At 38.7% G+C, this 26554-nt stretch overlaps 1 protein-coding gene across 2 annotated transcripts in view; it reads right to left on the reverse strand.

Moving 5' to 3' along the window:
• Positions 1-26554, reverse strand: part of SLC25A17 (solute carrier family 25 member 17) — a gene marked incomplete at its 5' end in the record, with an annotated part of 47708 nt that overhangs the window by 4483 nt on the left and 16671 nt on the right. Inside the window, 7 exons of one of the 2 annotated variants that reach the window (XM_079714313.1) lie at positions 2260-2342; positions 3600-3695; positions 3784-3929; positions 5302-5418; positions 15767-15918; positions 17279-17345; positions 20510-20570. In XM_079714313.1, the coding sequence (XP_079570439.1) occupies positions 2260-2342; positions 3600-3695; positions 3784-3929; positions 5302-5418; positions 15767-15918; positions 17279-17345; positions 20510-20570 (722 nt within the window). The remainder of the gene's footprint in view (positions 1-2259; positions 2343-3599; positions 3696-3783; positions 3930-5301; positions 5419-15766; positions 15919-17278; positions 17346-20509; positions 20571-26554) is intronic. The other variant, XM_079714312.1, reaches the window with a different exon arrangement.

The following is a 26554-nucleotide window of genomic DNA, read 5'->3' on the forward strand; positions in this document are numbered from 1 at the left end:
GCAAGGTACAAAACAGTATTACCATATGATTCCATTTGTATAAAAATGAATACCCAAAACATATGTTTTATACGTTATTCTGGAAATACATGCACTTTTTGTTAACAGTGACTAACTCTTGGTAAAGAGATAGGAGAGAAAACACAGTAGGTGTGCACGTATTTATAGCTTTATTGAAGTTTAAATGACTTCAATTTGATGAGTTTTGACTGATGGGTACACCCATGAAACAATCACCACATTCAAGGTAGTGAACATATCCATGACCTGAAAAAGTATCCTCACGTCCCTTTGCAATCACTCTCCCTCCACCTACTCTGGCCCTAAGCAACCACTAATATGCTTTCTGTCACTGTAGATTATTTGCATTTTCTAAGTTTTATATAAGTGGAATCATACAGTATGAAATCTTTTTCATACTGACCTCTTTTACTCAGAAGAATTATTTCGAGATCCATCCACGTTTTTGCATGTATCAGTAATTATTTCTTTTTCCTTTCTGAATAGTATGCCACTGTATAGGTATACCACAACTTGTATCTACTCATCTGATGATGGACATTTGGGGTGTTTCCAGATTTTGACTCTTACAAATAAAGCCATTATTAACATTTATGCACAGGTCGTTGTGTAGACGCATTTCATTTGTCTTGGGTAAATACCTTGAAGGGGAATGGCTGGGTCTATGGTAGGTGTATGTTTAGCTTTATAAGAAAATGCCAAATTGCGTTCCAAAGTGGTTGTGCCATTCTAAATTCCCACCAGCATAGGAAAGTTCTGGTCACTTCACATTCTTGCCAACACTTGGTATGGTCAGCATTTATTTTTTACTTTATACCAATTCTTTATCTTTGATTTTATTTTTTATCCCAAGTATATTCTATCTTTATAATAAATTTATTTTAAAATATCTTACATCTAGAAACAGTAATAAAGTTACAGCGGCTTTTGCTTCAAAGGTGCTGATCTCTTTGACTTCCCTAGGGGTCAGTTTCTTTAAATGAAACAGGGAAATGACGACAGTACCTGCCTCATAGGGCTGTTGTTAGGATTAAGTGAGATTACCCAGGTGGAGCGTCTGGCTTAGTGTCCGCCACACAGCAAACACTCAACAGTGTTAGCTGCTCTCATCACCGTTATCACTGTTGTCATCATTATGAGGATAATTGTTGTAACTCTTCCTACTCTTCCCTCCCTTTCCTGCTATGACTGCTGCTCTCTAACAGCTGCTTATTTCTATCTATGAGAGGTCATAGGATAGGTCATCGATGGAGGACTACTCAGCAGAGTGGTCTCTATATTAGATTACAGCAGGGCTCTCTCTCTTTTTTAAAATTATCTGTTTCAGGTGTGTAGCATTATAATTTGACATCTGTATACACTACACACTGATCACCACCACAAGTCCAGTAACCATCCATTACTGTACAGCTGACTCCTTTCACCCATTTTGCCCACCCTTGAATCCTCTTCCTCTCTGGTAACCACTAGTCTGTTCTGTGCATCAATGAGTTTGCTTGTCTGTTTTTAGATTCCACATATGAGTGAAATCACATGTTTGTCTTTCTCTGCCTGACTTACTTCATAATACCTTCAAGGTCCATCCATGTTGTCGCAAATGGCAGGATTTCATAGGAGGATTCCCTTTCTAAAGGAGTACTGAATCTTTGTAACTAACAAAGAATAAGGATCTAAACTTTTCCATAATTTCCCAAAATGCTGTCATATCTCACTTAGTCCCTAAAGTCAGAAATGTCTGAGCACAGCAGGCAAGTGAGAGGTTTCTAGGCTGCCACTGCCAAGGCAGAAGTGCAAGGTAAGCAAATCCAACCACTTCTTGGCAGAGAGGGCTGTTAAAAGAGAGGACAGAGGGCTTCCCTGGTAGTGCAGTGGTTAAGAATCCGCCTACCAATGCAGGGGACACGGGTTTGAGCCCTGGTCCAGGAAGATCTCACATGCCGCGGAGCAACTAAGCCCGTGCTCCACAACTACTGAGCCTGCGCTCTAGAGCCCGTGAGCCACAACTACTGAGCCTGCGTGCCACAACTACTGAAGCCCACACTCCTAGAGCCCGTGCTCCGCAACGAGAGAAGCCACCACAATGAGAAGCCTGTGCACCGTAACCAAGAGTAGCCCCCGCTCACCACAAGTAGAGAAAGCCCACGCGCAGCAAAGAAGACCCAACGCAGACAAAAATAAATAAATTAAATAAATTAAAAAAAAAAAGAGGACGGAATGTGAACCATCTACAAAGCTCACCTGACTCGTTGGTGAAGAAGATAGAGAATGTTCCGAAGACTCCCCAGTGTTCTGTTTTCTGGGTTCAGTCTGTGATGTCCAAACTGGGGAAGAAGAAAAAAAGATAAATAATTACTGCTTGCTACCGCTTTCTTTATCTCAATTTCCGCTTGCAGAGGAAGTTCTGTTGGAGTAAACATGTTACAGCATATGGTAATAAAAATATCCATCAGTATTTAGATTTAATTAATCCTCTTATTTCAATGAAATAAATAAAATATTTCAATGAAATAAGTGAAAATAAGAAATATCTTTTCAATGAAGCAAGCATGAGAATTTTCATTTTACAGAGAATCATGGGGAATATTCTACCTCAAAAGAAAAAGCCATGCCCACGATGAAGATTTAGATATTGATGGTATGGCTTCCAATCCTTTAAGAAGTTATGATAAACACTAATTAATTAAAATCTCTGCAATCTGAGCTCTTCACATTATATGTTTCTATTATAAAAGTGTCAAAATACATTTATTTGACTGCTACTGAATTTCTTTATATTAAGTACCAATTTTAAAATAGTACATTAGTAAAAATACTTTTAACAGAAGGGAATAATCTTTTTGAACTGAAATACTTTCACTTCCACCTTCATTTTACCCATCAGTTAAGTCCTTTGAATTTTTTCTCTCAAACAGACCTTGAATCTCTCCTCCCCACTGCTACCACCATAGTCCAGGCCACCCTCACATCTTAGCTGTATGACCGAAATAGCCTCCTAACCTGACAACCTCCTTTTCTCTTAGCCTTCTGACCAATTCACCACTGAACAGTCACAGTAATCTTCTCGAATTGTAAATTAGATCACATTACTCTCCAGTCTAAAGCCCTGCAAAGGTTTCCCACTGCAGACAGAATAAAATCTCATCCTTACCTATAGGCTCCCTGCTCCTTTTCTCATCTCCTCCTGAGCCACCTCCAGCCACAATGGCCTCCTTTCAGTTCCTAGGATTCACCAAGCTCTCGGTACCTCAGGTTCCCTCTACCTGGAATGCTCTTTCTTCTGCTCTTAGCACAGCTGGATCCTTACCTTCCTTTAAGTCTTAATTTACATATGGCTCCTCAGAGGAGCCCATCTCCAACCATGCCACCTGAGAAGACCCCCACCATGCCCCTCTCCACTAAATCATAGAATGCTGTTCACTTCCTTTATAGCTCTTTCCTCAAATTGCAAAATATCAAATAATGGATGAGGAATGCTCTGGACTACTTTATTGCTTTATTAAATAACATTGCTTCAAACAGGAAAACCACGTATTTTAGAATGTTGTTTGACTAAATGCAGGGAGAACCCTGGCACTCACCCTCAGAATTGACTGTACTGTCTGCAGAGGATAGGTGACCGTGGTGGCAATTGCTTTGGCTATTGCACCAATGATGAACACGTCCAAAGAAGAAAGCTGGAAAGCACAGGAAGAACAAACTGCATCAATCTAAACAGCAAGAAGGTGTCAGGGATTGTCTGCTGCTTTCAGAATCAGGGCTTACCTTCATTCGTTTCTTTAAAAGCTGCCGTTTTAAACCTTCATAGAACATGAATTGGATGGCAGGATTGAAGACCAACAGCAAGGAGGGAAATGTGCCATTCCATAAAGCCAGGATTCCTTCATCACGAATGATCTGGTGAAAAGCATCTGAGCAAGAAATCAAGGACTTTTGATGACAATCCCCTAACTAGAGAAGACAATGTACCCAGAACACAAACCTGATTCTATCAGTATTCTATCATACTGATTCTATCAAGATTTCCTTCTCACAATGACAAGTTAATCAGTTAACTACTTTTGAATAATCATCAGATACTGACCATCACCAAGTTATTGAGAGACCAATTTCACTCATAGGCAACCCTTCCTGACAAATCTGGGGTTAGCATGTCACGTTTTCCTAAGTAATCATCACCACTACTGGGAACTCTGTACTACACAGAATTGTGAACTGATAGCCCATGTGTTTCACAACAAAGGTCAGTACAGAAAAAGATTAGAGGTGACTTCCCTGGTGGTGCAATGATTGGGAATCCGCCTGCCAACGCAGGGGACATGGGTTCGAGCCCTAGTCTGGGAGGATCCCACATGCTACAGCGCAACTAGGCCCGTGCACCACAGCTACTGAGCCTGTACTCTGGAGCCCGCGGGCCACAGCTACTGAGCCTGCGTGCCACAGCTCTTGGAGCCCACGTGCCTGGAGCCCTGCTCTGCAACAAGAGAAGCCACCACAATGAGAAGCCTGTGCACCGCAACAACGAGTAGCCCCCGCTTGCTACAACTAGAGAAAGTCTGTGCACAGCAACAAAGACCCAATGCAGCCAAAATAAATAAATAAATAAATAAATTTATTTTTAAAAAAAAGAAGATTAGATAGTTCTCCGGAGTCCATTTTATAGGACTGCCTTATAAGAAAACCCCTGTTCTCATTACAAAGATGGAAGCATGGGAAAGGAGAACCTGGCAATGTAATACTATTAAAAAGCAGAAGTTCAAGGATATCAGATGCTAATCTGGTATCTTTATCTAAAGAAAACACTAGGGAAAAAAAAGTAGCAGATTGCTCTTCAGAAATATTTATCCCCTCCCACCTGCTCCATGGGATATACTCCATGGGTATATTTCTCTACCCCTTATCTTGGGGCTTGGCCATTGGTTGTGCTTTGGCCAAGAGGATGTTAGCAGACAAAATGCAAACAGGGGCTTGAAATATGCTTGTATGATTGGGCATGTCCTCTTGTGCTTTTGCCATCACCAAGAGAAGAATATGCTCAGGTTGGTCCCAGGAAAAGGAAGAGAGACACATGGAGCTGAGACTCCTAGACACATGGAGCTGAGACTCCTAGGCTGGAGTCAGCCTAGATGAGTCAAATCCTTGTCAATCCAGAGACACATGAGCTAAACAAATACTTACTGTTGGGCACTGAGATTTGAGGTTGTAGCATTATCATGGTGATAAATTCCAGATACAAAGAGAAAAGAAAATCTTTAAGAAGGAACTCACCCAAGAGGCACTCACCAATAATACCATTGTAGTTGGTTGGTATAATGTCTTCATTCCTAAATTTTGCCCCTTGCAGCTTCAGTCTGGTGTTTACTACCCAGAGTGGAGTTGTTAGCAGCACATTCACCACTCCTTTAAAAAGAAAGGGGGAGAGACAAAGGGAAAGCAAAATGTAACCTTTTAAGCTTTGCTGTCTTATGTTAAAGCTACACACCAATGTTTCAGTTATATTTCTGCCACTGACCTACTAGGAGGCCTAAGGTAATGTGTCCCTTTGTGCCCGGGTACAACACAAGCCACTACTGTTAGAAGCAATTCAGAAGCCTTGCTGATAGCAGAATGGCTGGCAGCAGTACTTCTCCACATGAAGAGAGTACTGAGTTTCCTCATTTGTATAATAGGAGGCAATCTGTTTGTCAATTTATATAACCACCAAAGTAGCAATTTTGATATGGTTTTAAGTACAGTTTTTAAAAACAGCTTTAGGACAGGGAAGTGACTTGTTGATCACATGCTAAATAAGTCCATGACAATATCACATAAAACACACAATTTACAACTCTCATGTAAGTAGCTCACATGGTTTTAAGTGAGTATGGATCTAGTACAATAAATGAGAGAAAGTGTGACATTTGAAAGTGCTTCAACAGGGACTGGAGGCTCACAGAAGACTTCTTCATCACTTGGGGAATTAGGATAGGCAGGCAGCAAGCAGTAGTTATGAACCATCACAGAAACACCTGGAACAGTTTCACAAGCATCATAATCCTTACAAGTTTAAGGATGGGGATCTTGGCCGCCCAAGGTGGCCTCAGAGTGGAACAATACAATGAGCCAGGTGCTTCTTTTTTGAAAACACATGATCCCAATTTAACACCACCTTGAGTTATTAAAATATTCCTCATCAGTCCTGAAATGATTAGAGAAAAATACCAGACAGACGTGTAACAAAGTGCCTGACACACAGTATATACTTTATAAATGTTTGTTAAATAAATACTTAACAAGTAAACTAATGAGCAAACTCAGCAAACAATGCTATATCAAGCTATCTGGCTCTATCCATACTCTGAAGAACCAAGAGGCACAACTGTAAGGAAGAGAAATCTTCTTTTACTAAAAGCCATTTAAATACAACAGGATTAAGAATGTTTTGATTTAAGGAATCTCAAAACATACTATACATAGAAAACACAAAGGCTAAGCTTGGTGGAAACACCAGGAAATTCAAATTCTACATTTTCATTAGCTGAATGCAGTTGCAAAAGTAAGATATTTTGGCACCTCTCTCTTAGAAACATTGTGAGAACACATTTCTCAAAGTAAAAGGCATTATCAAATAATTTTATGAGTTGTATTTGTTATATTTTTTCACATAACACAAAGGAGTCATCTTTAGTTATGACTCAATATATTCATACATTGTCACTTGAGGCATTGATCATAACCTGAAAAGTCTTAACTAGAGATTCTTGCTAGTCTCATTTTACAAAAGCACCAGTGCCCAAGAGGCCAAGATAGAAGACTATCAATACATGCCCATTTGCCCAGACTTTATAATGTATTCCTATTCAATATAATGTACACATCACTTAACAAAAAAAAATCAACAGCCAGAAAAATCAGACTAGAAAGTGCTACTGAGCAGTCTACCACTTTTTTTTTTTTTTTTTTTTTTTTTAAGATGAAGACAGGAGAGCTCAGAACCAGAGATCACAAGCTTCTGTGGATACTGTAGACAGGCACAGTGTACATACCTTTCTAAACAAATGAAATAGGTTGCCCATTAAATAAATTCTTTGGAAATTAAAATTCCCTTCATGTTCTATTCAAGAGGTAGGCAAACACAAAACATTTCAGAGGCAATGCAGCAAAGATTAAGATTTAGCCACTATTTAAAATTCTGCTTACATATCCCCATTATTAACACAGGCTGAAAGACGGTGAGGATTCTCAGGACACTGTCAAGTACAAAAATGCATCACATCATTTAAAGAAGAGAATATAAAGTCCTTGTAAGAACATTTTGTATTTCAAAGCTTTTTATCTGAGAAGTTCTTTAATGCTCTAAGCCGAAATAGATGGAGAGGTATTTTTTAACCACTATCATTTTATGAGTTCTGGGAAAATACCTGAGGATCCAAACTTTACTAAAAACTTGCAACCTATATAATCAAGCAAAGGACAACATTCCACAGAGGAAAAACAAGCTGCAAACGAACATGATGAGTGATTCCGACTCTGACTAAAGCACGATGGATATGGCTGCAGGATAGAGAAAGCTGTCTGCTTATTTATGTGTAGAAAATTCTTCTGCCAGTTCCAAGCCATGGCTGTTACTTCAGCTCTAAGATGGGAATATTAATACCTTACCTACTTAAGAACAGGAAATTGCTTTTCTTCCAATTCAAATGATTCTATTTTCTTTCTTCATAAAAAATCATTTATAAGAAAACAGAACCAAAATTAAAAGATGAAGAACAGTAACTGAACACACTCACTAAAATCACTCACTGATTCAAGGATAATTGAAACACAGCTATTTACTTCTGAAATATTAAAAACAAAGTTTTATTAGTAGAGAGTCTCCTGAGTTAAGGACAGAAAACAAAAATGGAGAATGCTAATTGGGTGCACTTCTGGGGAACACGTTCAATGACCACTGAGATAAGAAATGGCAGATCAGGGTCATAAATCTAAGTGCTTGGCTCCTTACAAAGAAATGCAACTTGATACACTACAGGAACAAACCTGCCTTACCAGATTTAAGGCCTAAGGACAGGAAATTAATTTCAACTGTCACAACAATGATAACACCATTGGCATTCAGAAAGAGTTATTGATAAAAATTCCAATTTCATAAAAATGGCAAGTATCATCTTCATTGAAGTTACCTGTAAGGTTCTGCTCTCAAATTCTTCCCCAGGGTATTAAGCTATTTGGGCTTTCTTCTGTGAAAATAAAATAAATAGTAATAACTCTCTAAGTTCCTAGAAGAAGTGGAGTAACAATAATACTGCTCCTAGCTCTCCCTGGCGATAATGAAACTCATTCCTACAGTGAATGTAACACAATGACAGGGTTCACAGCAGGAAGAGAAAAAGCTGTTTTAATTATTGTAAAAATGCAGTAAGCATTAAGATATAAAAACATGTTATGAGGAGTTTAAAACTCGCAAAAGTGATTTCCAAGGAATTCCCCACCTTCAGAAAAAGAGAGGACCTATAATTGAATCACAGAATTATAAAGGACTATAAAATTCACTTGATCAAAGGTCTCTCAACTGTGACACTATTGACATTTGGGGCTGGATAACTATTAGTTTGGGGCAGGGCAGGGGTGCAATTGTGTAGGATGTGTAGCAGTATCCCTGGCCTTCTACCACTAGATGCCAGTAGCATCCTCCAGTTGTGACAACCAAAAATGTCTCCAGACATGGTCATATGTTCCCTGTGGATCCACTGATCTAATCCAATCACCAGGTGATTATTCACTTTATTTCTGAAAATCTCAAAAGATAGGAATTCATTCTCACCCTAATAGCCTATTTTTTACAAGAGCTGTTAGAAATTTTATTTTTACTGATATTAAATCTACCTTCTTAAAGCAACTGGAAACACATAAAACTAGCTAATAGGTAGTTTTTTATCTGAGGTATGAATTAGCAATTCTTAAATAACTTTATGTGTATCTTAGGATAAGTAAATGTTTATGACCTGCAAGTCAGTCATCCATGGTCTGCTCATCAAATACGTATTGTGTGTCTAGTAATGTGCTAAGTAGGTGCTGATGATACAGAAGTAAATAAAAAATGAAAATCCCTGTCCTTTTGAAGCTTATGTTCTAATGGCGTAAGACAGGATAAATGAGTAAAATATGTAGTATGTTAGAGGATAAGGTTAAGGAGAAAATTTAAGCAGAGAAGGGGGATAAAGTTTTCCGGGGTAGAAGGGGGCACCATTTTCAACAGTGTGGCCATTTAGGGAAAGACCTTAAAGGAGGGGAAGGAGTGAACCATGCAGTAACCAGGCAGAGGAAACAGCAGGTGCACAGGCACCGAGGCAGAAGCACGCCAGGAGTGCTCCTGGAGACGAGGTCAGTGAGGCTTGCAGTGGGGTGAGTGAAGAGGACGGGCGGGCCAGGTGACACAGGGCTTTGTAGGACAAGGTAAGGACTCTGGCTTTTACTCTGAGTGAGAAGGGAAGCAATTGGAGTCCTTTGAACAGAGAAGTAATACAATCTCACCTATGTTTTTTAAATTTATTTATTTATTTTTGGCTGCGTTGGGTCTTCGTTGTGGCGCGCGGGCTTTTTCTAGTTGCGGCGAGCGGGGGCTACTCTTTGTTGCGTTGCGCGGGCTTCTCACTGCAGTGGCTTCTCTTGTTGCGGAGCACGGGCTCTAGGTGCACGTGCTTCAGTAGTTGTGGCACGCGGGCTCAGCAGGTGTGGCTCGCAAGCTCTAGAGCACAGGCTCAGTAGTTGTGGCGCACGGGCTTAGTTGCTCTGCGGCATGTGGGATCTTCCCGGACCAGGGCTCAAACCCGTGTCCCCTGCATTGGCAGGCGGATTCTTAACTACTGCGCCACCAGGGAAGCCCTCACTTATGTTTTAGCATGATCACACTGGCTGCTGTATTGAATACATATTGAAGGGGACAAAGGAGGAAGCAGGACATCAGTTAGGAGGCTCTGAAGATAATCCTGGCAAGATTTAGTGGTGGTTTGGACACAGGTAGTAGTGGGGGATGGGGCTGAAATCTAGAAACCATATGAAGAAACAGGCAATAGGATTTGCTCACAGACTGGAGGCGGGGTCAAAGAGAAAGAGGATGAATTCAAGACTTTTGGTAGGGCAACTAGTAAAATGATGAAGATTACAGGAGGAGTGGTCTTTTAAATTGAATTCATGCATTCAACATTTAATCAGCACCTTCTGTGTATCAGGCACTGGGGATACAGAGATTTTAAAAAATGTAGTCTCTGCCCTTAAGGAGTTCACTGTCTTGTAAAAGATAAAGACAAATATGCAGACTATTGTTATCCAGCAGAGTAAGCACTAAGACAGAGGTATACACAGAGCTGGAGCACAGAAGGTAGGCACCTAACCTAGAATACAACTTGGGGGGGGTGGACATGAGAAACAGGGAAGGCTTCCTGAAGAGGAGGTGGCTTGAGATGAGAATAAAAGGATGACTAGGAGTTAATAAGATAAAAAAAGCAGTAAGGCTGCTTCAGACTGACAACAGCAGCTGTAGAGGAATGAAGTTACTAAGGGCTCGGTCTATTCAAGGAATCATAGTTTGGCACAGGAGAACAGGAATAGAAAAGACCAAGATAGGGAGGTAAGCAGTGTCACAGCAGATCTCATATGTTAGCTGCTTATCCTGCACGTGTGTGAGGGGGGCCTTTTCTGCTGAGGGCGCCGCAACGCCATCCTACATGCGAACGGCAGACACTGAAGGGTTTGAAGCTGGGCACAACATAATCAGATTCGGATATTAGAATCGCAGTTCTCAATCATTTCTCTGACAAGACATGTAACAGATGATGTCCACAATCAACACAGACCCACGGGTTCTCCCTGGACGTCAGGCGTAATTCCATTCTTTTCTCACACTCTCAAGAAAACATTTCAGAACGTAAGTGAATTAGAATGATATTAATACAGTGGGATCTCTTTTAACCAGTTCCATATAATGGACTCACCAGAGAAACCTGTGTTCCTCTTTCCCTTTACAGGACACACCGACAGATACCACAGCACGCTGATACCTGCGGCCAGTAGGCTACTCCCTAGTGTACCTGTGCTCTTCTACTTCCATGCCACAGGGGCTTAGGCTTACCAGGAGTGAATTATGTCTTTTCTCAAACCTGCTTATGTCGGTCATATCTGTTACAGTAGGCAAAGCATTTACAGGTATGGGTTATACAAGAAAAAAAGTACAAAACTTCCATCAGTGAGTGGATATGCCTTGGCCATACAAAAAATTAGAGAAGTATATATTCATATATCTTAGGTTAAAATAAAATACTTAAGGCATGTAGGCTATTTATGATAGTCCCTACTTCCACTGACTTTTTAAAACTAACTGCCCTACCATACCAGTCTAGCTGTTTTAGGTATGGGAGGATCTATTGTAATTATAAACTGCATAAGAGTTAGAAAGAAAATGAGCAGAGCACAGTGAGAGAGAATAACAAGGGGTTGTGTGTACCTAGTAGATAATGGGATGCCAGATACAGCAAACAAACAACTTTGGACACCTAAAAAGGAGAAGATTTAATCATATATTTCATAAACTAGTAGTTTCATGGGAAGTTATATGAGTCGGTCTCTGACAGTGAGTCATAACCTTTTAAATGTAAATACATATGAACCACAGTAATCTAAAAAGTATTAAGGGACTTCCCTGGCGGTCCAGTGGATAAGACTCCGCACTCCCAATTCAGGGGACACAGGTTTGATCCCTGGTCGGGGAACTAAGATCCTGCATGCCACATGCCACACAGCCCGGGCAAAAAAAAAAAAAAAAAAAAAAAGGATTAAAATCAAGGTATTACCAATACTTGGTCTCAAGTATAAAAGATCATACCAGATTGCCATTTGTTGCAATTATGTAAAAAAGAAGAATCCTCCTCTACATGTTGGATCTATTCTGATATTTTTTTCAGGTGAACAAATCTCAAACTTGAGTTCTTTGAATTATGACACTGTTTGAAAACCATTCTTCTAGAAAGGCTACTTGAAGCAGAATTATGCAAAGTATGTTAGTGAGAAAGACTTGAGAGGCAAAGAGATCAGAACAGAGCAATGGTCCAAGTGAGAGATGATGGCACTTGATTTTGGGAAATGGCTCTGGACATGGAGACGAGGGAATGGATTCAAGAGATATTTAAGAGACAGACTGATGGTTCATGAAGACCAGGCAGACATGGAGGGTAAGAGAGCACCCTCTATGGAGACTTCCAGATTTCTATCCTGAGTTACCTACCTACAAGTATTCATTTATTACCCCAGAAAATGAAACCCTGTGTGTTATACTCTTTATGTGAAAGCTGGTCTGGCGGGGTTGGGGGTGAGGGTGGTCAAAAGGCACAAACTTCCAGTTATAAAATAAGTCAGTCATGAGGATGTGATGCACAGAAGGTGACTATACTTAATAATACTGAACTTCATATTTGAAAGTTGCTGAGAGTCGATCTTAAAAGTTCTCACCACAAGAAAAGAAAAAAAATTGTAAATATCTATGATGAAGGATGTTAACCAGACTTCTTGTGGTGATCATTTCACATTATACACAAATATTGAATCATTATGTCGTATACCTGAAACTAATAGAATATTATGTCAATTATATCTCAATTAAAAAAAAAAGTTGGTCCAAGTGAAAGTTCATTATATCAAAATCAACTTGAGACTAAAATGAGAGTATGAAGCATAAGAAAGGCTCAGAGACCAAATAAAAAAACAGCAGTGGTCTCATATAGGTGAAGAGGAAAAATTGGGGGCCATGAATACTCCTGGCCTGGTAACTATTTTTCAATCAAATCATTTTCATTTCAAATGGACATTTACATTATTCAACTGTGTGGCTCCCAAATCAGTAATTTTTCTAAGAATGTATCAGTAAGTGAGCCCACAAAATACTAACACTAAACATGCAACATTTAAATAAATTAATTTAGATACAGACTAGATAAACACAAAAAACCCATAGAAAAGAGATCTACTTTTTTCCCATCTCTTTAATAAAACCCTGATTAATTCAACAAATATTTTGTTTATTTAGCAAATATTTATTAAGCTCCTACTACATGTTAGGAATTGTCCTTACTGAAAATTTAGCAAGGCAGGGGGGAACAGATATATATATACATATGCCACAAAAGCAGGTATCATATGTATTCGTTATCCTATATATGTATAGATATAACAATTACACATATATAGAGATATATTTATAATTGCAATATATATTGTCTAATAGATGTAATACATATCTTTAACTTTTTTTTTTTTGGCCACACCGCGCAGCATGCGGGATCTTAGTTCCCTGACCAGGGATTGAACCTGTGCCCCCTGCACTGGAAGCACGGAGTCTTAACCACTGGACCACCAAGGAAGCCCCTATATCTTATATATATAAAGTATATATAAGATACTGCTCTGCATTTTATATATATCTTTGATATACCATATATAGATAAAGATACCTGCTCTTATAGAGCTCATATTCCACTAAGTAGAGACAGACAGTAACTAAATATTCACAATATCAGGTTAATGACTCCTTAGCACTTCTGAAGTCTCAGATGACAAGGATCCAAAGCCTTCTAAAACTGGGCTCCTATTCAACTCTCCAACTTTATTGCTCATGTTCCTACACTCACTTCACTCACTCACAAAATTATAGAACTCACTGTTCTAAATGTGGTCCTGTATTCTCTCAGTTTGCTACCATTCTCTCCATCCAGAAACCGTCGCCACTTATCTCCAAGTGTTACTAATGCTGCCAAGGATCAGCTCAAGAGGCACTGCTTCCTATAAGGAGATACCTCCCAGCCAAAAGTAACCTTTCTCCTATGAACCCCTAGGATACTAACGACTATGGTGATACTGACTACACTGGGCTGTGCACTAAAAACGCTTTGTCACATCTGACTAAATGCTTTCACACTCACGGTGGGCTTCATGAGTGTGTAACCTGTCTTGTGCTTGGTTTAATGCTTTAGTGTCAACCATCTTGAAATGCTTAATAAATTGTGAACAAGGAGTCCTGCATTTTCATTTTACACTGGACCCTGAAAATTACGTAGCCAGTCCTGTTCATGTTAAACATTGCATGCAATCCTCAGTCCCAAAAAACAAAACAAACAAACAAACAAAAAACCCCAGAAAGTAAGCAGGAAAGGTATTGTAATTTTCATTTTTTAAAAAAGAGACCTTATGTCCATAAATTCTGGGTACAGGCTGCTAAACAGGGATAACTGACCCTCCTCTCTGGATTAAGAAGATAAAAATAAGCCAAGTCAGCTCAAAAATAAAACTTTGTGTATATGGTCAACTGATCGTCACAAGGGTGCCAAGACCGTTCAGAGGTGGAAAGGGCAGTCTAGTCACATCAACAAATGGTATTAGGAAAACTGGATTTCCACATACAAAAGAATGAAGTTGGATCCTTATCTTACATCACACACAGAAATTAACTCTAAATGGATTAAAAACCTAAAACTATACAACTCCTAGGTGAAAACATAGGAGGAAAGCTTTCATGGCATTAAACTCAGCATGATTTCTTGGACATTACACCAAAAGCACAGGTAAAAAAGGAAAAATATGCAAATGGCACAATATCAAACTTAAAAACTTTTGAGCATCAAAGGACATATCAACAGAGTGAAAGGCAACCTACAGAATGGGAGAAAGTATGTGCAAATCGTATATCTGATAAGGGGCTAATATCCAGAATACATAAAGAATACTTATAGTACAACAACAACAAAAAATCAAATAACTCAAAAAATGGGCAAAAGATTTGAATAGACATTTCTCCAAAGATGCTCAACATCACTAATCATCAGAGAAATGCAAATCAAAACCACAGTGAACTATCACTTCTCCCTCCTTAGGATGGCTACTATAGAAAAAATAGAAGATAACAAGTGTTGGTAAGGATGTGGAGAACCTGGAACCAACTGCTGGTGGGATTTTGAAATAGTGCAACCAATGTGGAAAACAGTATGGTAGTTCCTCTCAAAATTAAAAAAAGAACTACCATATGATCCAGCAATCTCACTTCTGGGAATATATCCAAAAGAATTGAAAGCAGGGACTCAAAGAGCTATTCATACAACCCATGTTTATAGCAGCAACTATTCACAGTAACCAGGAGGTGGAAACAACTCAAATGTCCATCAGTAGATGAATGGATAAACAAAATGTGGTATATACATACAATAGAATATTATTCACCCTTAAAAAACCAGGAAATCCTGTTACATCCTACAATATGAATGAACCTTGAGTAAAAATTATGTTGAATGAAATAAACCAGTCACAAAAAGACAAATACTGCATGATTCCACTTATATGAGGCATCTAAAGTAGTCACATTCATAGAAACAGAAAGTAGAATTGTGGCTACCAGGAGCTCGGGGGGAGGGTGGAAAGGGGAGTTGTTATTTAGGGGGTACAGAACTTCTCATTTATAAAATGAAAATGTTCTGGAGATCTGTTTCACAATAATGTAAGTAAACCTACTACTGAAATGTACACTTAAAAATTGTTAAGATGGTAAATTTTATGTTATGCATTTTTACTACACACACACACACACACACACACACACACAGAGTCAAGTCAGAAAACTAATTACATCCTTTGTAGCATTACTTTGTGTTAAAATAACCTCTCAGGGTATATGGACCACAATATAAACAACAAAATATAAAAATATCTTATATTCAAAAAACTTAGGTACCTGCAACAAATCCAACTACCAGATCTTTTCCAGTAGTAGAATGTTGACCTTTGACCCAGACTGCTTTGAGGCTATTAAAAGTGTAGAAATAGACAAAATTGGAGCAGCAGAGACTGGAGATAACTGGAAACCACCCTCGATATGGTGCCAGGCTAGGGGAAGAACATAATAAGCAAAGTAAAAATGCTGAACAAAAGGCACTAGAAATGAGAGTCCTAGAAAAGGCTGATCATCATTCACATATTCTCAAAGTTCACTCCTGTGCTACAATGTACTCCAAACTGTACACATATTCTACATTCTGAGGATGCCCAAACCAAGAAATCCTTTCTAGCATTAATGATACCAAAGAAACAACATACATTCTATGACTGATTTACTGATTCCCCCCCTCAATTTTCTTTAGTAAATTACTATGTAAAATTAAAGACAATTTCCTCATGGCTGTTAGTTAATATAGCATCATTCACATTTTATTACAGGGCAAGAACATTTAAAATGAAGTAAATATAGAAGTGCAAAAAAAAAAGTGATGGGGGCCATGTTATAAGGGCACAGGAACCAGACTGAAGGAGCTCACACTGGCCACACCTGGGACAATTTGAGCACCAAAATAATTAAGTAATTAATTGTAAACCATTGAATTTCTGAGTCTGTATGATACTAAATTAAGTATTTCCTCATAGACTGCTTATAGTTGCAAAAGAGGAAAAATAAAATTATTCAGTGCTAACTTGAATCTAAGAAATCATAATTAACCAACGAAGGGCAAGTGCACAATATGTGACTCCAATGTGACATCCTGAGGAGGACACAATTTCACCTATACATTATTCTGGCCAAGAATGCATAGACTCAATCTAATCATGAAGAAACATGAGGCAAACTTAAAGTGAGAAAAATTTTATTTAAGGAAAAATAAGGGGAGAAAGTCCACATCTTTGAAAATGTCAGTCATGGGGTAAGGGGCTTTGATGTATGGTATGTAACTTACTCTCAAATTAATTCTGAAAAAAATCTGTGTGTGGTGTGTGTATGTGTCTGTGTAGTAAAGAAAGAAGGAGGGAGTGGGGAAGGGAGGGAGAAAGCATGAGCACAAACGGAAGAGTGTTAACAACAGGTCGATCTGGTTAAAACACATACTGGTATTCTTTGTACTATTGTAGTTTTGCAACTTTTTGTAAATTTGAAATTATTTCCAAATAAAAAGTTTTTTAAAAGGTACACAGGTCTCAATGCATCTGATAGGAATGAGCTAAACAACTATTATCTTCTTCAGTTTATTGTTCATTTGTTTCATGTAAGACTCCATGATCAAGAATCAAAATGGTCAACCACAGAACTTTAAGGAAATGAAAACAACTATGTATTTACTTACAAGCCAGGCAATTACAAATTCACAACACTGTGAGGCTTTGAGAATGGATAGAAAGTGAGTGTAGGTATGATGGACGCCCAGGAATCTCCTAATGAGCTGCTCTACCTAACAAAGATGAACAAGGTAGTACTCACAGGCCTTCTTCTTTAACGATCTCCAGGAGCACCATGTGTGTCGTTTTGGACTTCCTTTTCTCATCAACTACAAGACCAAAGAGTACATGTTTAAACTAAATCCTTTGAGAATTGTTATCTTCAGCATCAGCGAGTTTCACTGAAATGCCATTTACCTCACCTGAGCAGTCTCTCACCCTATTCTTTGAGCTCCCTAGTTTGCCTCAGGACTCAATGATCCTCCTGTGTTCCCATGTGCTAAATTTCCTACTATTGATTCCATGGTTTCATCTGTTATTCATGAACCATAAAGCGTTTTAATTCAATACCTAATTTCCAAACTAAAAGATGTAACAGGAGAAATTTATTGCTTATATTTCATAGGGCTCTCTAGTTTTTTTTTCAAAGTTATACATTCTCCTTTTTATCTTAATATCTTATAAAGTAGAGAGGAAATAAATTACCATTTCCCTTTCAGAGAAGAGGTTACAGACACAAAGCTGTGAAGGACACATGTAGTTGGCAGCAGAGCCGGGATTAAAATTCAAGTTTGCAAAGTTTTAACCTTGTGCTCTGTTCCCTAAACTAAAAATATAAAAGGTCTCAAAAAGATGGGAACTCTGCTTTTCTTGGCATTCTAAATGAAAACAAAACCTACCTTAATTAACTTCAAATTTCCTACCCACATCTGAAGACTATTTTGAAAACATAAAAATAGGAAAATGATCCGATTTCTTAAGAATTAAAATTGGTACCTGTATGGCTCATGGGATGGCAAATTAGGAAAGCCCTGTACAAGGCAATCTAACAATAACTATCAAACATACAAACATTTGCCCTTTGATCAAACAATCCCACTTCTGGGAATTTATCTCATAGAACTTACAGAAACAAATTAGCATATGGGGACTTCCCTGGTGGCGCAGTGGTTAAGAATCCGCCTGCCAATGCAGGGGACGTGGGTTCGAGCCCTGGTCCAGGAAGACCCCACATGCTGTGGAACAACTAAGCCCGCGAGCCACAACTACTGAGCCTGCGCTCTAGAGCCCACAAGCCACAACTACTGAGCCTGCGTGCCACAACCACTGAAGCCTGCACACCTAGCGCCCGTGCTCTGCAACGAGAAGCCACCGCAATGAGAAGCCCACGCACCACAACGAAGAGTAGCCCCCGCTTGCCACTAGAGAGAGCCTGCACGCAGCAATGAAGACCCAACACAGCCAAAATTAATTAATTAATTAATTAATTAAATTAAGTTTTAAAAATATCTAGAAACAATAAATGCTGGAGAGGGTGTGGAGAAAAGGCACTGCACTGTTGGTGGGAATGTAAATTGATACAGCCACTATGGAGGACAGTATGGAGGTTCCTTAAAAAACTAAAAATAGAACTGCCATATGACCCAGCAATTCCACTACTGGGCATATACCCTGAGAAAACCATAATTCAAAAAGATACATGTACCACAATATTCATTGCAGCACTATTTACAGTAGCCAGGACATGGAAACAACCTAAATGTCCACTGACAGATGAATGGATAAAGAAGGTGTGGCACATATATACAATGGAATATTACTCAGCCATAAAAAGGAATGAAATATAGTTATTTGTAATGAGGTGGATGGACCTAGAGTCTGTTATACAGAGTGAAGTAAGTCAGAAAGAGAATAACAAATACCGTATGCTAACTCACATATATGGAATCTAAAAAAATAGTACTGATGAACCTAGTGGTAGGGCAGGAATAAAGACCCAGATGTAGAGAACGGACTTGAGGACACGGGAAGGAAGGGGAAGCTGGGACGAAGTGAGAGAGTAGCATTGACATATATACACTACCAAATGCAAAATGGATGGCTAGTGGGAAGCTGCTACATAGCACAGGGAGATCAGCTTGATGTTTTGTGATGACCTAGAGGGGTGGGAGAGGGAGAGTGGGAGAGGGAGGGTGGGAGGGAGTCTCAGGAGGGAGGGGATATGAGGATATATGTATACATATAGCTGATTCACTTTGTTGTATAGCAGAAACTAACACAACATTGTAAAGCAATTATACTCCAATAAAGATATTTTAAAAAATGCTGTTAAGTGAAAAATGCAAGATATGGAACAGTGTGAAAAGGATGCTTTTTGAGTAATAAAGAGAGGAAATTGAGAATATATATTATTTGCTTGTTTTTCTACATAAAGAAACTCTCAGGGCTCTTTGAGAGACTAATAGAGACATTATCTACAGGGGAGAGAAAAGGAGACAGTCTAGAGTGAGATTTTTCACTGTACTGCCTATCTTTTTAGGTATTTTGGTTTTTGAGTCATATAAAATTATTACCTTTCCAAAATCTCTAAAATTAATTAAAAATAGTAGTCATGAAGGATCTTAATATAGGAATTAGTTTATTCAAAGCTAATCTTACTCTTATCTCTTCATCTAAGTTCTGGCATAGGTTTATAATTTCAAGTTGAAAAATACTGAGGAAAAAACAAGCAGGAGTTACAGAAAGTTGCATAGCCCTATAAAGTGAAAGAGGGAAACTAGGACTACGTGCCCACGTGAGCAGTGACAATGGTATTTGGCTCCACCATGTTTCCTATTCTCTGTTCTCTTTCCAGAAAATCTACCCCCAGTAAAAAAAAAATCTCTACATTGTGTCTTTCAAAAGTCATATTGTTTATTAGAATGAACTGTAATGATTCAAAATTACTAATGCAAGCCCACTCAGGTCTCTCAGATTAGAAAATGGCTGAGGCTATGACTCTCATTCACAAACATCAAAAATAAAAGTATTGGGCTTCCCTGGTGGCACAGTGGTTAAGAATCCACCTGCCAATGCAAGGGACACGGGTTCAAGCCCTGATCTGGGAAGATCCCACATGCCTGGAAGCAACTAAGCCTGTGTGCCACAACTAATGAGCCTGCGTTCTAGAGCCCACGAGACACAACTGCTGAGCCCACATTCCACAACTACTGAAGCCCGTGCGCCGAGAGCCCGTGCTCTGCAACGAGAAGCCACCGCAATGAGAAGCCCGTGCACCATAACAAAGAGTAGCCCACGCTTGCCACAACTAGAGAAAGCCCACATGCAGCCAAAAATAAATTAATTTTTTTAAAAAAGTATTTAAAGTTAGTGAAAATGGACAACAGATTTCTAATGAAACGGGAAATTCTATGTTAACTTAGAACTTAGTAGAGAAGTATGTTTGCTTCCTGATACCAAATGAACAGGAATATGATGACAATAAGATACTTACCTTGAAGTCGAAGTCGAGCTGTATCCAAGGGAAAAAATACTGTCATTGCTGTCATGCTTCCCTGAAAAGTTTGAAAAGCCTTTAGCCATTACAGTATCACAAAAATAATGAGCCACAACTTTTAAATGAACAAAAGTTCATTATTATCAATGGGTCAGATGAAATTTTCAGTGAACAAATATACAGAATATTTTTATCTATTGGGATCATTAATGTTCAAACTTCTGTAGCTACATACTTGAACAGACATATTTAATTTTCCAGAAGAAATCTCTTTCTCTCTGATATTGAGAAAGAAAATGTAGTGGGTCCCTGGAGATGACAAACTTAGGGATTTACAACCTAGGACACATGTCAAAGACAGCAGGTAAATGGATTTTTAACCTTTTACTGGTCAGCTACTGCTCCTATGCTCTCCTCTGATACCCCCAGAAATTAAAAAATCTAGTGATCAAACAGATATGTATTTCTATACTCTCTGCTTAATCAATATATTCACCACAAAGTAAAAGGGGTTTAAGAATCATATTGTTCTTTAAAGTAGTTCTGTTTGCTTGTGTTTTAAAAAAGAGGGACAATATCTTTGCTAAAAATTCTATAAATAATTTATCCAAGATAACACGACAAAAATTATCACTGGAAAAAAAAAGAAGCCAACAACCAGTCTTTTCATTCATAAGGCCCTATGACAGATAAAAACCACAAGTATATAGTTAGGGATAAAATTATATGCATGATATCTCCAGGTGGGTTTATGGTTCTCAACCTAGATGCAGGCCCAGTGGTATATATTCTCAGGCATAACATCAAGTTTTAAGCTACTGATAGAATAACAGTAACATACATATTTTTATCATGATAACAATGGGAAACTAGGTCAACTTTATAGATAAGAAAAATGTGCTAGGTCTCTTATCTATTTAAATAGATCAGCCTGTTTGACAAGGGAGAACACTGTACTGTCCTATTAGTTACTCTTCGAAACTCAGATTGTTACCACCCTTACCCATCAGGTTCCTCTGTGTCCCACAGCACTTGTTTATATGTCTCTTAGAGCACTCATATGGTAGTGAAACCTAACTCTTCCACCGGATTGTAAGAATATCCATTTATCTCTTGGTATACCATAGATTCTTAAATAAATGTTTATTAAATTCACTGTACTTTCAGTTATTTATACAATTTAGATGGCTCCCACATAAATGATCTTTCCTAGTAAGAATCAGATAATACTTAATATTTCAAGAAACACTGGATCTGTAAAGGTTTACAGTCTACAAATCTATTCTTCCGGCATCCTTGCTCACCTTACAGGCAATTTCCAAGAAAAATGGGGGCTGGAAAGCTGGAGAACGCTTATCAAGGTTATTAAGGCCTTTACTTCCTATCACGTGGTACTAGCATACCTATGCAGAAAAGTCCTGCCTGGAAACTACTTTTTCAAACAATTGGATCACCTCCATCCCTCTTCCCTGTCAGCTTTAAATAGACACCTGAAGTTTCCTAACTTAGGAGACCCTGCCCTACCTACCTTGAAATCTTAAAGTACATTTTACACCAAGATAAAGAGAACAGTCTGTCCAAAGAGCTCAAAGGTCTATTACCTCCTCAAGGACTAGCATAAAAAACTCAAATCTGTAAAAATAAAAAACACTTAAAAATGTATTAGTACTGGAAAGTCTGGATCCAGATGGTGAACTGAAAACCTACCATTGCCTCCTCCCCATTCCAATCACTAATAATGAGACAGAAGATTTATATATAAAAGTGTTGTGTAGAAAAACAAAAGGGGTCTGAATGGCGGACCAGAAATTAAAAGGATAGCAGAGTGAGGCTTTTCTGAAAGAAATCACAGACCGAAATGCACAGACGATAGCTATGGCAGGCAGGATAATGGCCCCCTGAAAGATGAACACATTCTAATCCACAGTACTTGTGAACATGTTACATTACATGGCAGGCTGCTAATTGGCTGATCTTAAAATAGGGAGTTTAGTCTGGATTTTCTGAGTGGGCCCAATGTAATCATAAGGGTCCTTAAAAGTGGAAGAGTAGGTCTTCCCTGGTGGCGCAGTGGTTAAGAATCCGCCTGCCAATGCAGGGGACACGGGTTTGAGCCCTGGTCTGGGAAGATCCCACGTGCCGCGGAGCAACTAAGCCCGTGCGCCACAACTACGGAACCTGCGCTCTAGAGCCTGCGAGCCACAACTACTGAGCCCGCGAGCCACAACTACCGAGCCCGCACACCTAGAGCCCGTGCCCTGCAACGAGAAGCCACCACAAGGAGAAGCCCACGCACCGCAATGAAGAGTAGCCCCTGCTCGCTGCAACTAGAGAAAGCCCGCGCGCAGCAGCCAAGACCCAACGCAGCCAAAAAAAAAATAAAATAAAAAGTGGAAGAGTAGGTGGGAGTGAGGCAACGGAGGACTCAACCCATCATGGCTGGCTTTAAGATGGACAAAGGGGCCACTAGCCAAGGAATGTGGGCAGCCTCTAGAAGCCAGAAAAAGCAAGGAAATTGATTTTCTCCTAAGGGCCTCCAGAAAGGAACATGACCCAGTTGACACCTTAATTTTAGCTCAGTGAGCTGTACATCAGACTTCTGAGCTACAGACCTACAGATATTAAACTTGTGTTGTTTTAAACCATTCAATCTGGTAACTTGTTACAACAGCAATAGAAAACTAATAAAACAGGATTACTACAAATGGTGGGGACCAGCCCGGGGAAGCAGAAGGGAGCTCTGGGGTGACTTTCCGGTTGACTAGCTGGTACCGTGACAACCACAGCCAGGCAGTCCGCATCCCAGGCAGTGACTGTGAATATGGAAACCTGAACTTGCCTGAGGTGAGCAGAAAGGCTGAGACCTAGCCACTGTCACACCTTGCCAGAACTCATGCCACCTTTATACCACAATTCCTGGAAGCCGGCAGCAGTAAACAAGTACAGGCAGGGGGAGGGGCACGTAGTGGCAAGGAAATAAAAAGCTTACTAGTTTTACCCTATTTAAGAAGAGGATATACACATACACACATGAATTTATTCTAGGTTTTGGCAAGAAACCTAAGTTTAAATGTGAGAGTTAAAGATGTAAGGGTGAAATGGGGGTTTCCACTGCCAGCAATATGCTGGCATAGACCACACACTACAAAATACCTAGAACTGTTAACTAAAATATAAAATATTTTAAAAATTTAAAAATAAAATATAACACGTACCCTTTAAATGATTAGCTGAACCTCCTTGGGGCCACAAAGAAGAATAGAAACCCATAGGGTTAAGCAGCCTCCTTGGTGTTCATTGCGAGGATGTTTTTTGCGAGTCTAAGTGATCGAGGGGCTTTATTTTTTTTTTAATTGAAGTGGAATTCCCATAACATAAAATCGACCACTTGAAAGTATACCATTCAGTGACATTTAGTACATTCATAATATTGTGTAACCACCACTTGTATCATGTTCCAGAATATTTTCATCACCCCAAAGACAACCCTGTACCTGTTAAGCAGGCATGCCCCACTTCCCCCTCCGCTCAGCCCTGACAACCACTAATCTGCTTTCTGTCTCTATAGATGTACATATTCTGGACATTTCATATAAAAACAATCGTGCAAGATGTGACCTCTTGTGTGACCTCTGGCTTCTTTCACCCAACACACTGTTTTCAAAGTTTATCCACTTTGCAGTATGTATCAGTTCTTCTTTCTTTTTTATGGCCGAGTAAAATTCCCTTGTATGTATAATATGACATTTTGTTTATCTATTCAAAATGCTTTGTAATGAGATAGAGGTAATGGCTGCACAACATTGTGAATAGACTAAATACCACTGAACTGTATAATTTTAAATGGTTAATTTTGTTATGAGTTACATCTCAATTAAAAAAAAATTTAACCCTCACAACAACAATATGAGGTAAGTACTATTATTCTCTCCATTTTATAGATGTGGAAAAAGATACTAAGAGGTTTTGCAACTTTTCTCAAGTCATACACTTTGCAGGTGGCAGAATCAATATTTGAACGTAGTCCGTCTGACTCCAGAGTCCATACACTTAACCAGTGTTGTAATTAAAACTTAAAAATTTACTAATATAGAACTAAAAATTAGCTTTAAAATAAAGGCAATATAGTAATATGGGGCCTACTTTATGTGTCAAAAAAAAATTTTTTTTATGGACTAGTCTGGAAACCCAGCAGAGAGCCTGGCATAGCATAAGCCCTGAACTTGTTAATAAATGTATGACTGTATCCATCTACAAATAAACTTAGTATCTATGAGAAAGTGTACCGCAAATGCTAAAGCTAAATTTAGAACATAGCTATTCTGTACATTGGGGATTTGCTATATTTGTCTCCTGACCAAGCAAACACACAGATAGATGACCGTTTTCGTAAGCAGCTGTTACTTAAAGGAAAATATTTATTATATACGCAAGTCTTATGCTAAGCTATAAAATCATATGATTTTTCAGAATTTGAATTAAATTCCCCATTTCATAAATACTCAGTGTTGTTTTTTTTCTCTAGGACTGCCTGTTCACTTATATAAAATTAGAAGGCAAAAAATACCGAGAAGGTAACTACAAGGTACAATACTGTTGTGCCAGAGAGGCATACAAATCAACCCATTATTTTGAGTCCCACAGAATTCTAACCATCTGAGTGGGAGTTCTATTGTTGACAACAATTACAATTTAAAAGACTCTATTTCCAGAGAAACAACCTTCTTGTATCTCACCAAAACCAAACATTTTTAGTCACAACATTCTACTATCCCCTTCTGGCATTTAACCATTTGGTGCTGGGAAAGCAAATGAATTCCTACACTGCATTGGCACCTGGAGCTGGAAAAGCCTTCAGAGATCACCTAGCAGTGCAGACCCTTCCCCTGTGAACTGAGAAGTCTTGGCCAGGGTTGTTAAGAGGTCTGCCTAAAGCCAGAGTGGCAGAGGCGGAGTTGGAACCTAGCTCTCTTCAACTCCAAGTTCTACTGTTCACTGTTCTACCTAAGTTCTCAACCTTTTTGTAATCAAGATATGTGACTTTTCATTTTTCTCTTCTAATTGTAAAAGTATACACAATACACACACACACACACACACACACACACACAAAATCTGGGAAATTCTTAACAGGGACTATACAAGGAGAGGAAGGAATTAAAGGTGGTTTCCATTTCTCTTGTGATGCATCTCTGTATAATTATTATTTGTAAACAATAAGTATGTGTTAGTTTTAGTTTTAAAATGACGAAAAAGCAAATATTTTTTTTAAAAAGACATCAGGGGAATTCCCTGGCAGTCCAGGGGTTAAGACTCTGCACTTTCACTGCCGAGGGCATGTGTTCAATCCCTAGCTGGGGAACTAAGATCCCACAAGTCATGTGGTGCAGTGCGGCCAAAAAAAAAAAAAAAAAAAATTCTGAAAAGACATCAGAGTACAAGAGAATAATATAGTGTAGGAATTCTCAAGGTATGGTCTGGGGATCCTTGAAAGTCCCCAAACCCTTTCCAGCGGTCTGCAGGATCAAAGCTATTTTCATAAAAATACTACAACATAATTCCTACGTTTTTTTGCCTTTTTCATTCTCATTTTCTCACAGTGTGTAGTGAAGTTTTCCAGAGGCTCCGTGATGTGTGATACTGTAACAGACTGAATGCAGAAGCAGATAAAAGGTTCCAGCTACCTTCTACTAAGTCTAACATTACAGAGGTTTGCAAAAATACAAAACACTGCCACTCTTCTTACTATTGGGGGAAAATAGTTTTAAAAAATGTTATGTTAACATGTAACAGGTTTAATATTTTTAGCAAATAAATATCTTAATTTCTCAGTTTTAATTTCTAATACAATAAATATCAAGTTATTACCACATAAGCAAAAGCTCTTCAGAGTTTGCAATAATTTTTAAGAGTATAAAGAAATTATGAGACCAAATAGTTTGAGAATTGCTGTTATAAACATGCCATTTAATATGAAAAACAGTACCTTATTTAAAAACTTTATTATGATTTAACATATCACTTCTAATATTCCTTTCAGCT

This window comes from Hyperoodon ampullatus (assembly GCF_949752795.1).
Source record: "Hyperoodon ampullatus genome assembly, chromosome: 11".
Classification (NCBI taxonomy): Eukaryota; Metazoa; Chordata; class Mammalia; order Artiodactyla; family Ziphiidae; genus Hyperoodon; species Hyperoodon ampullatus.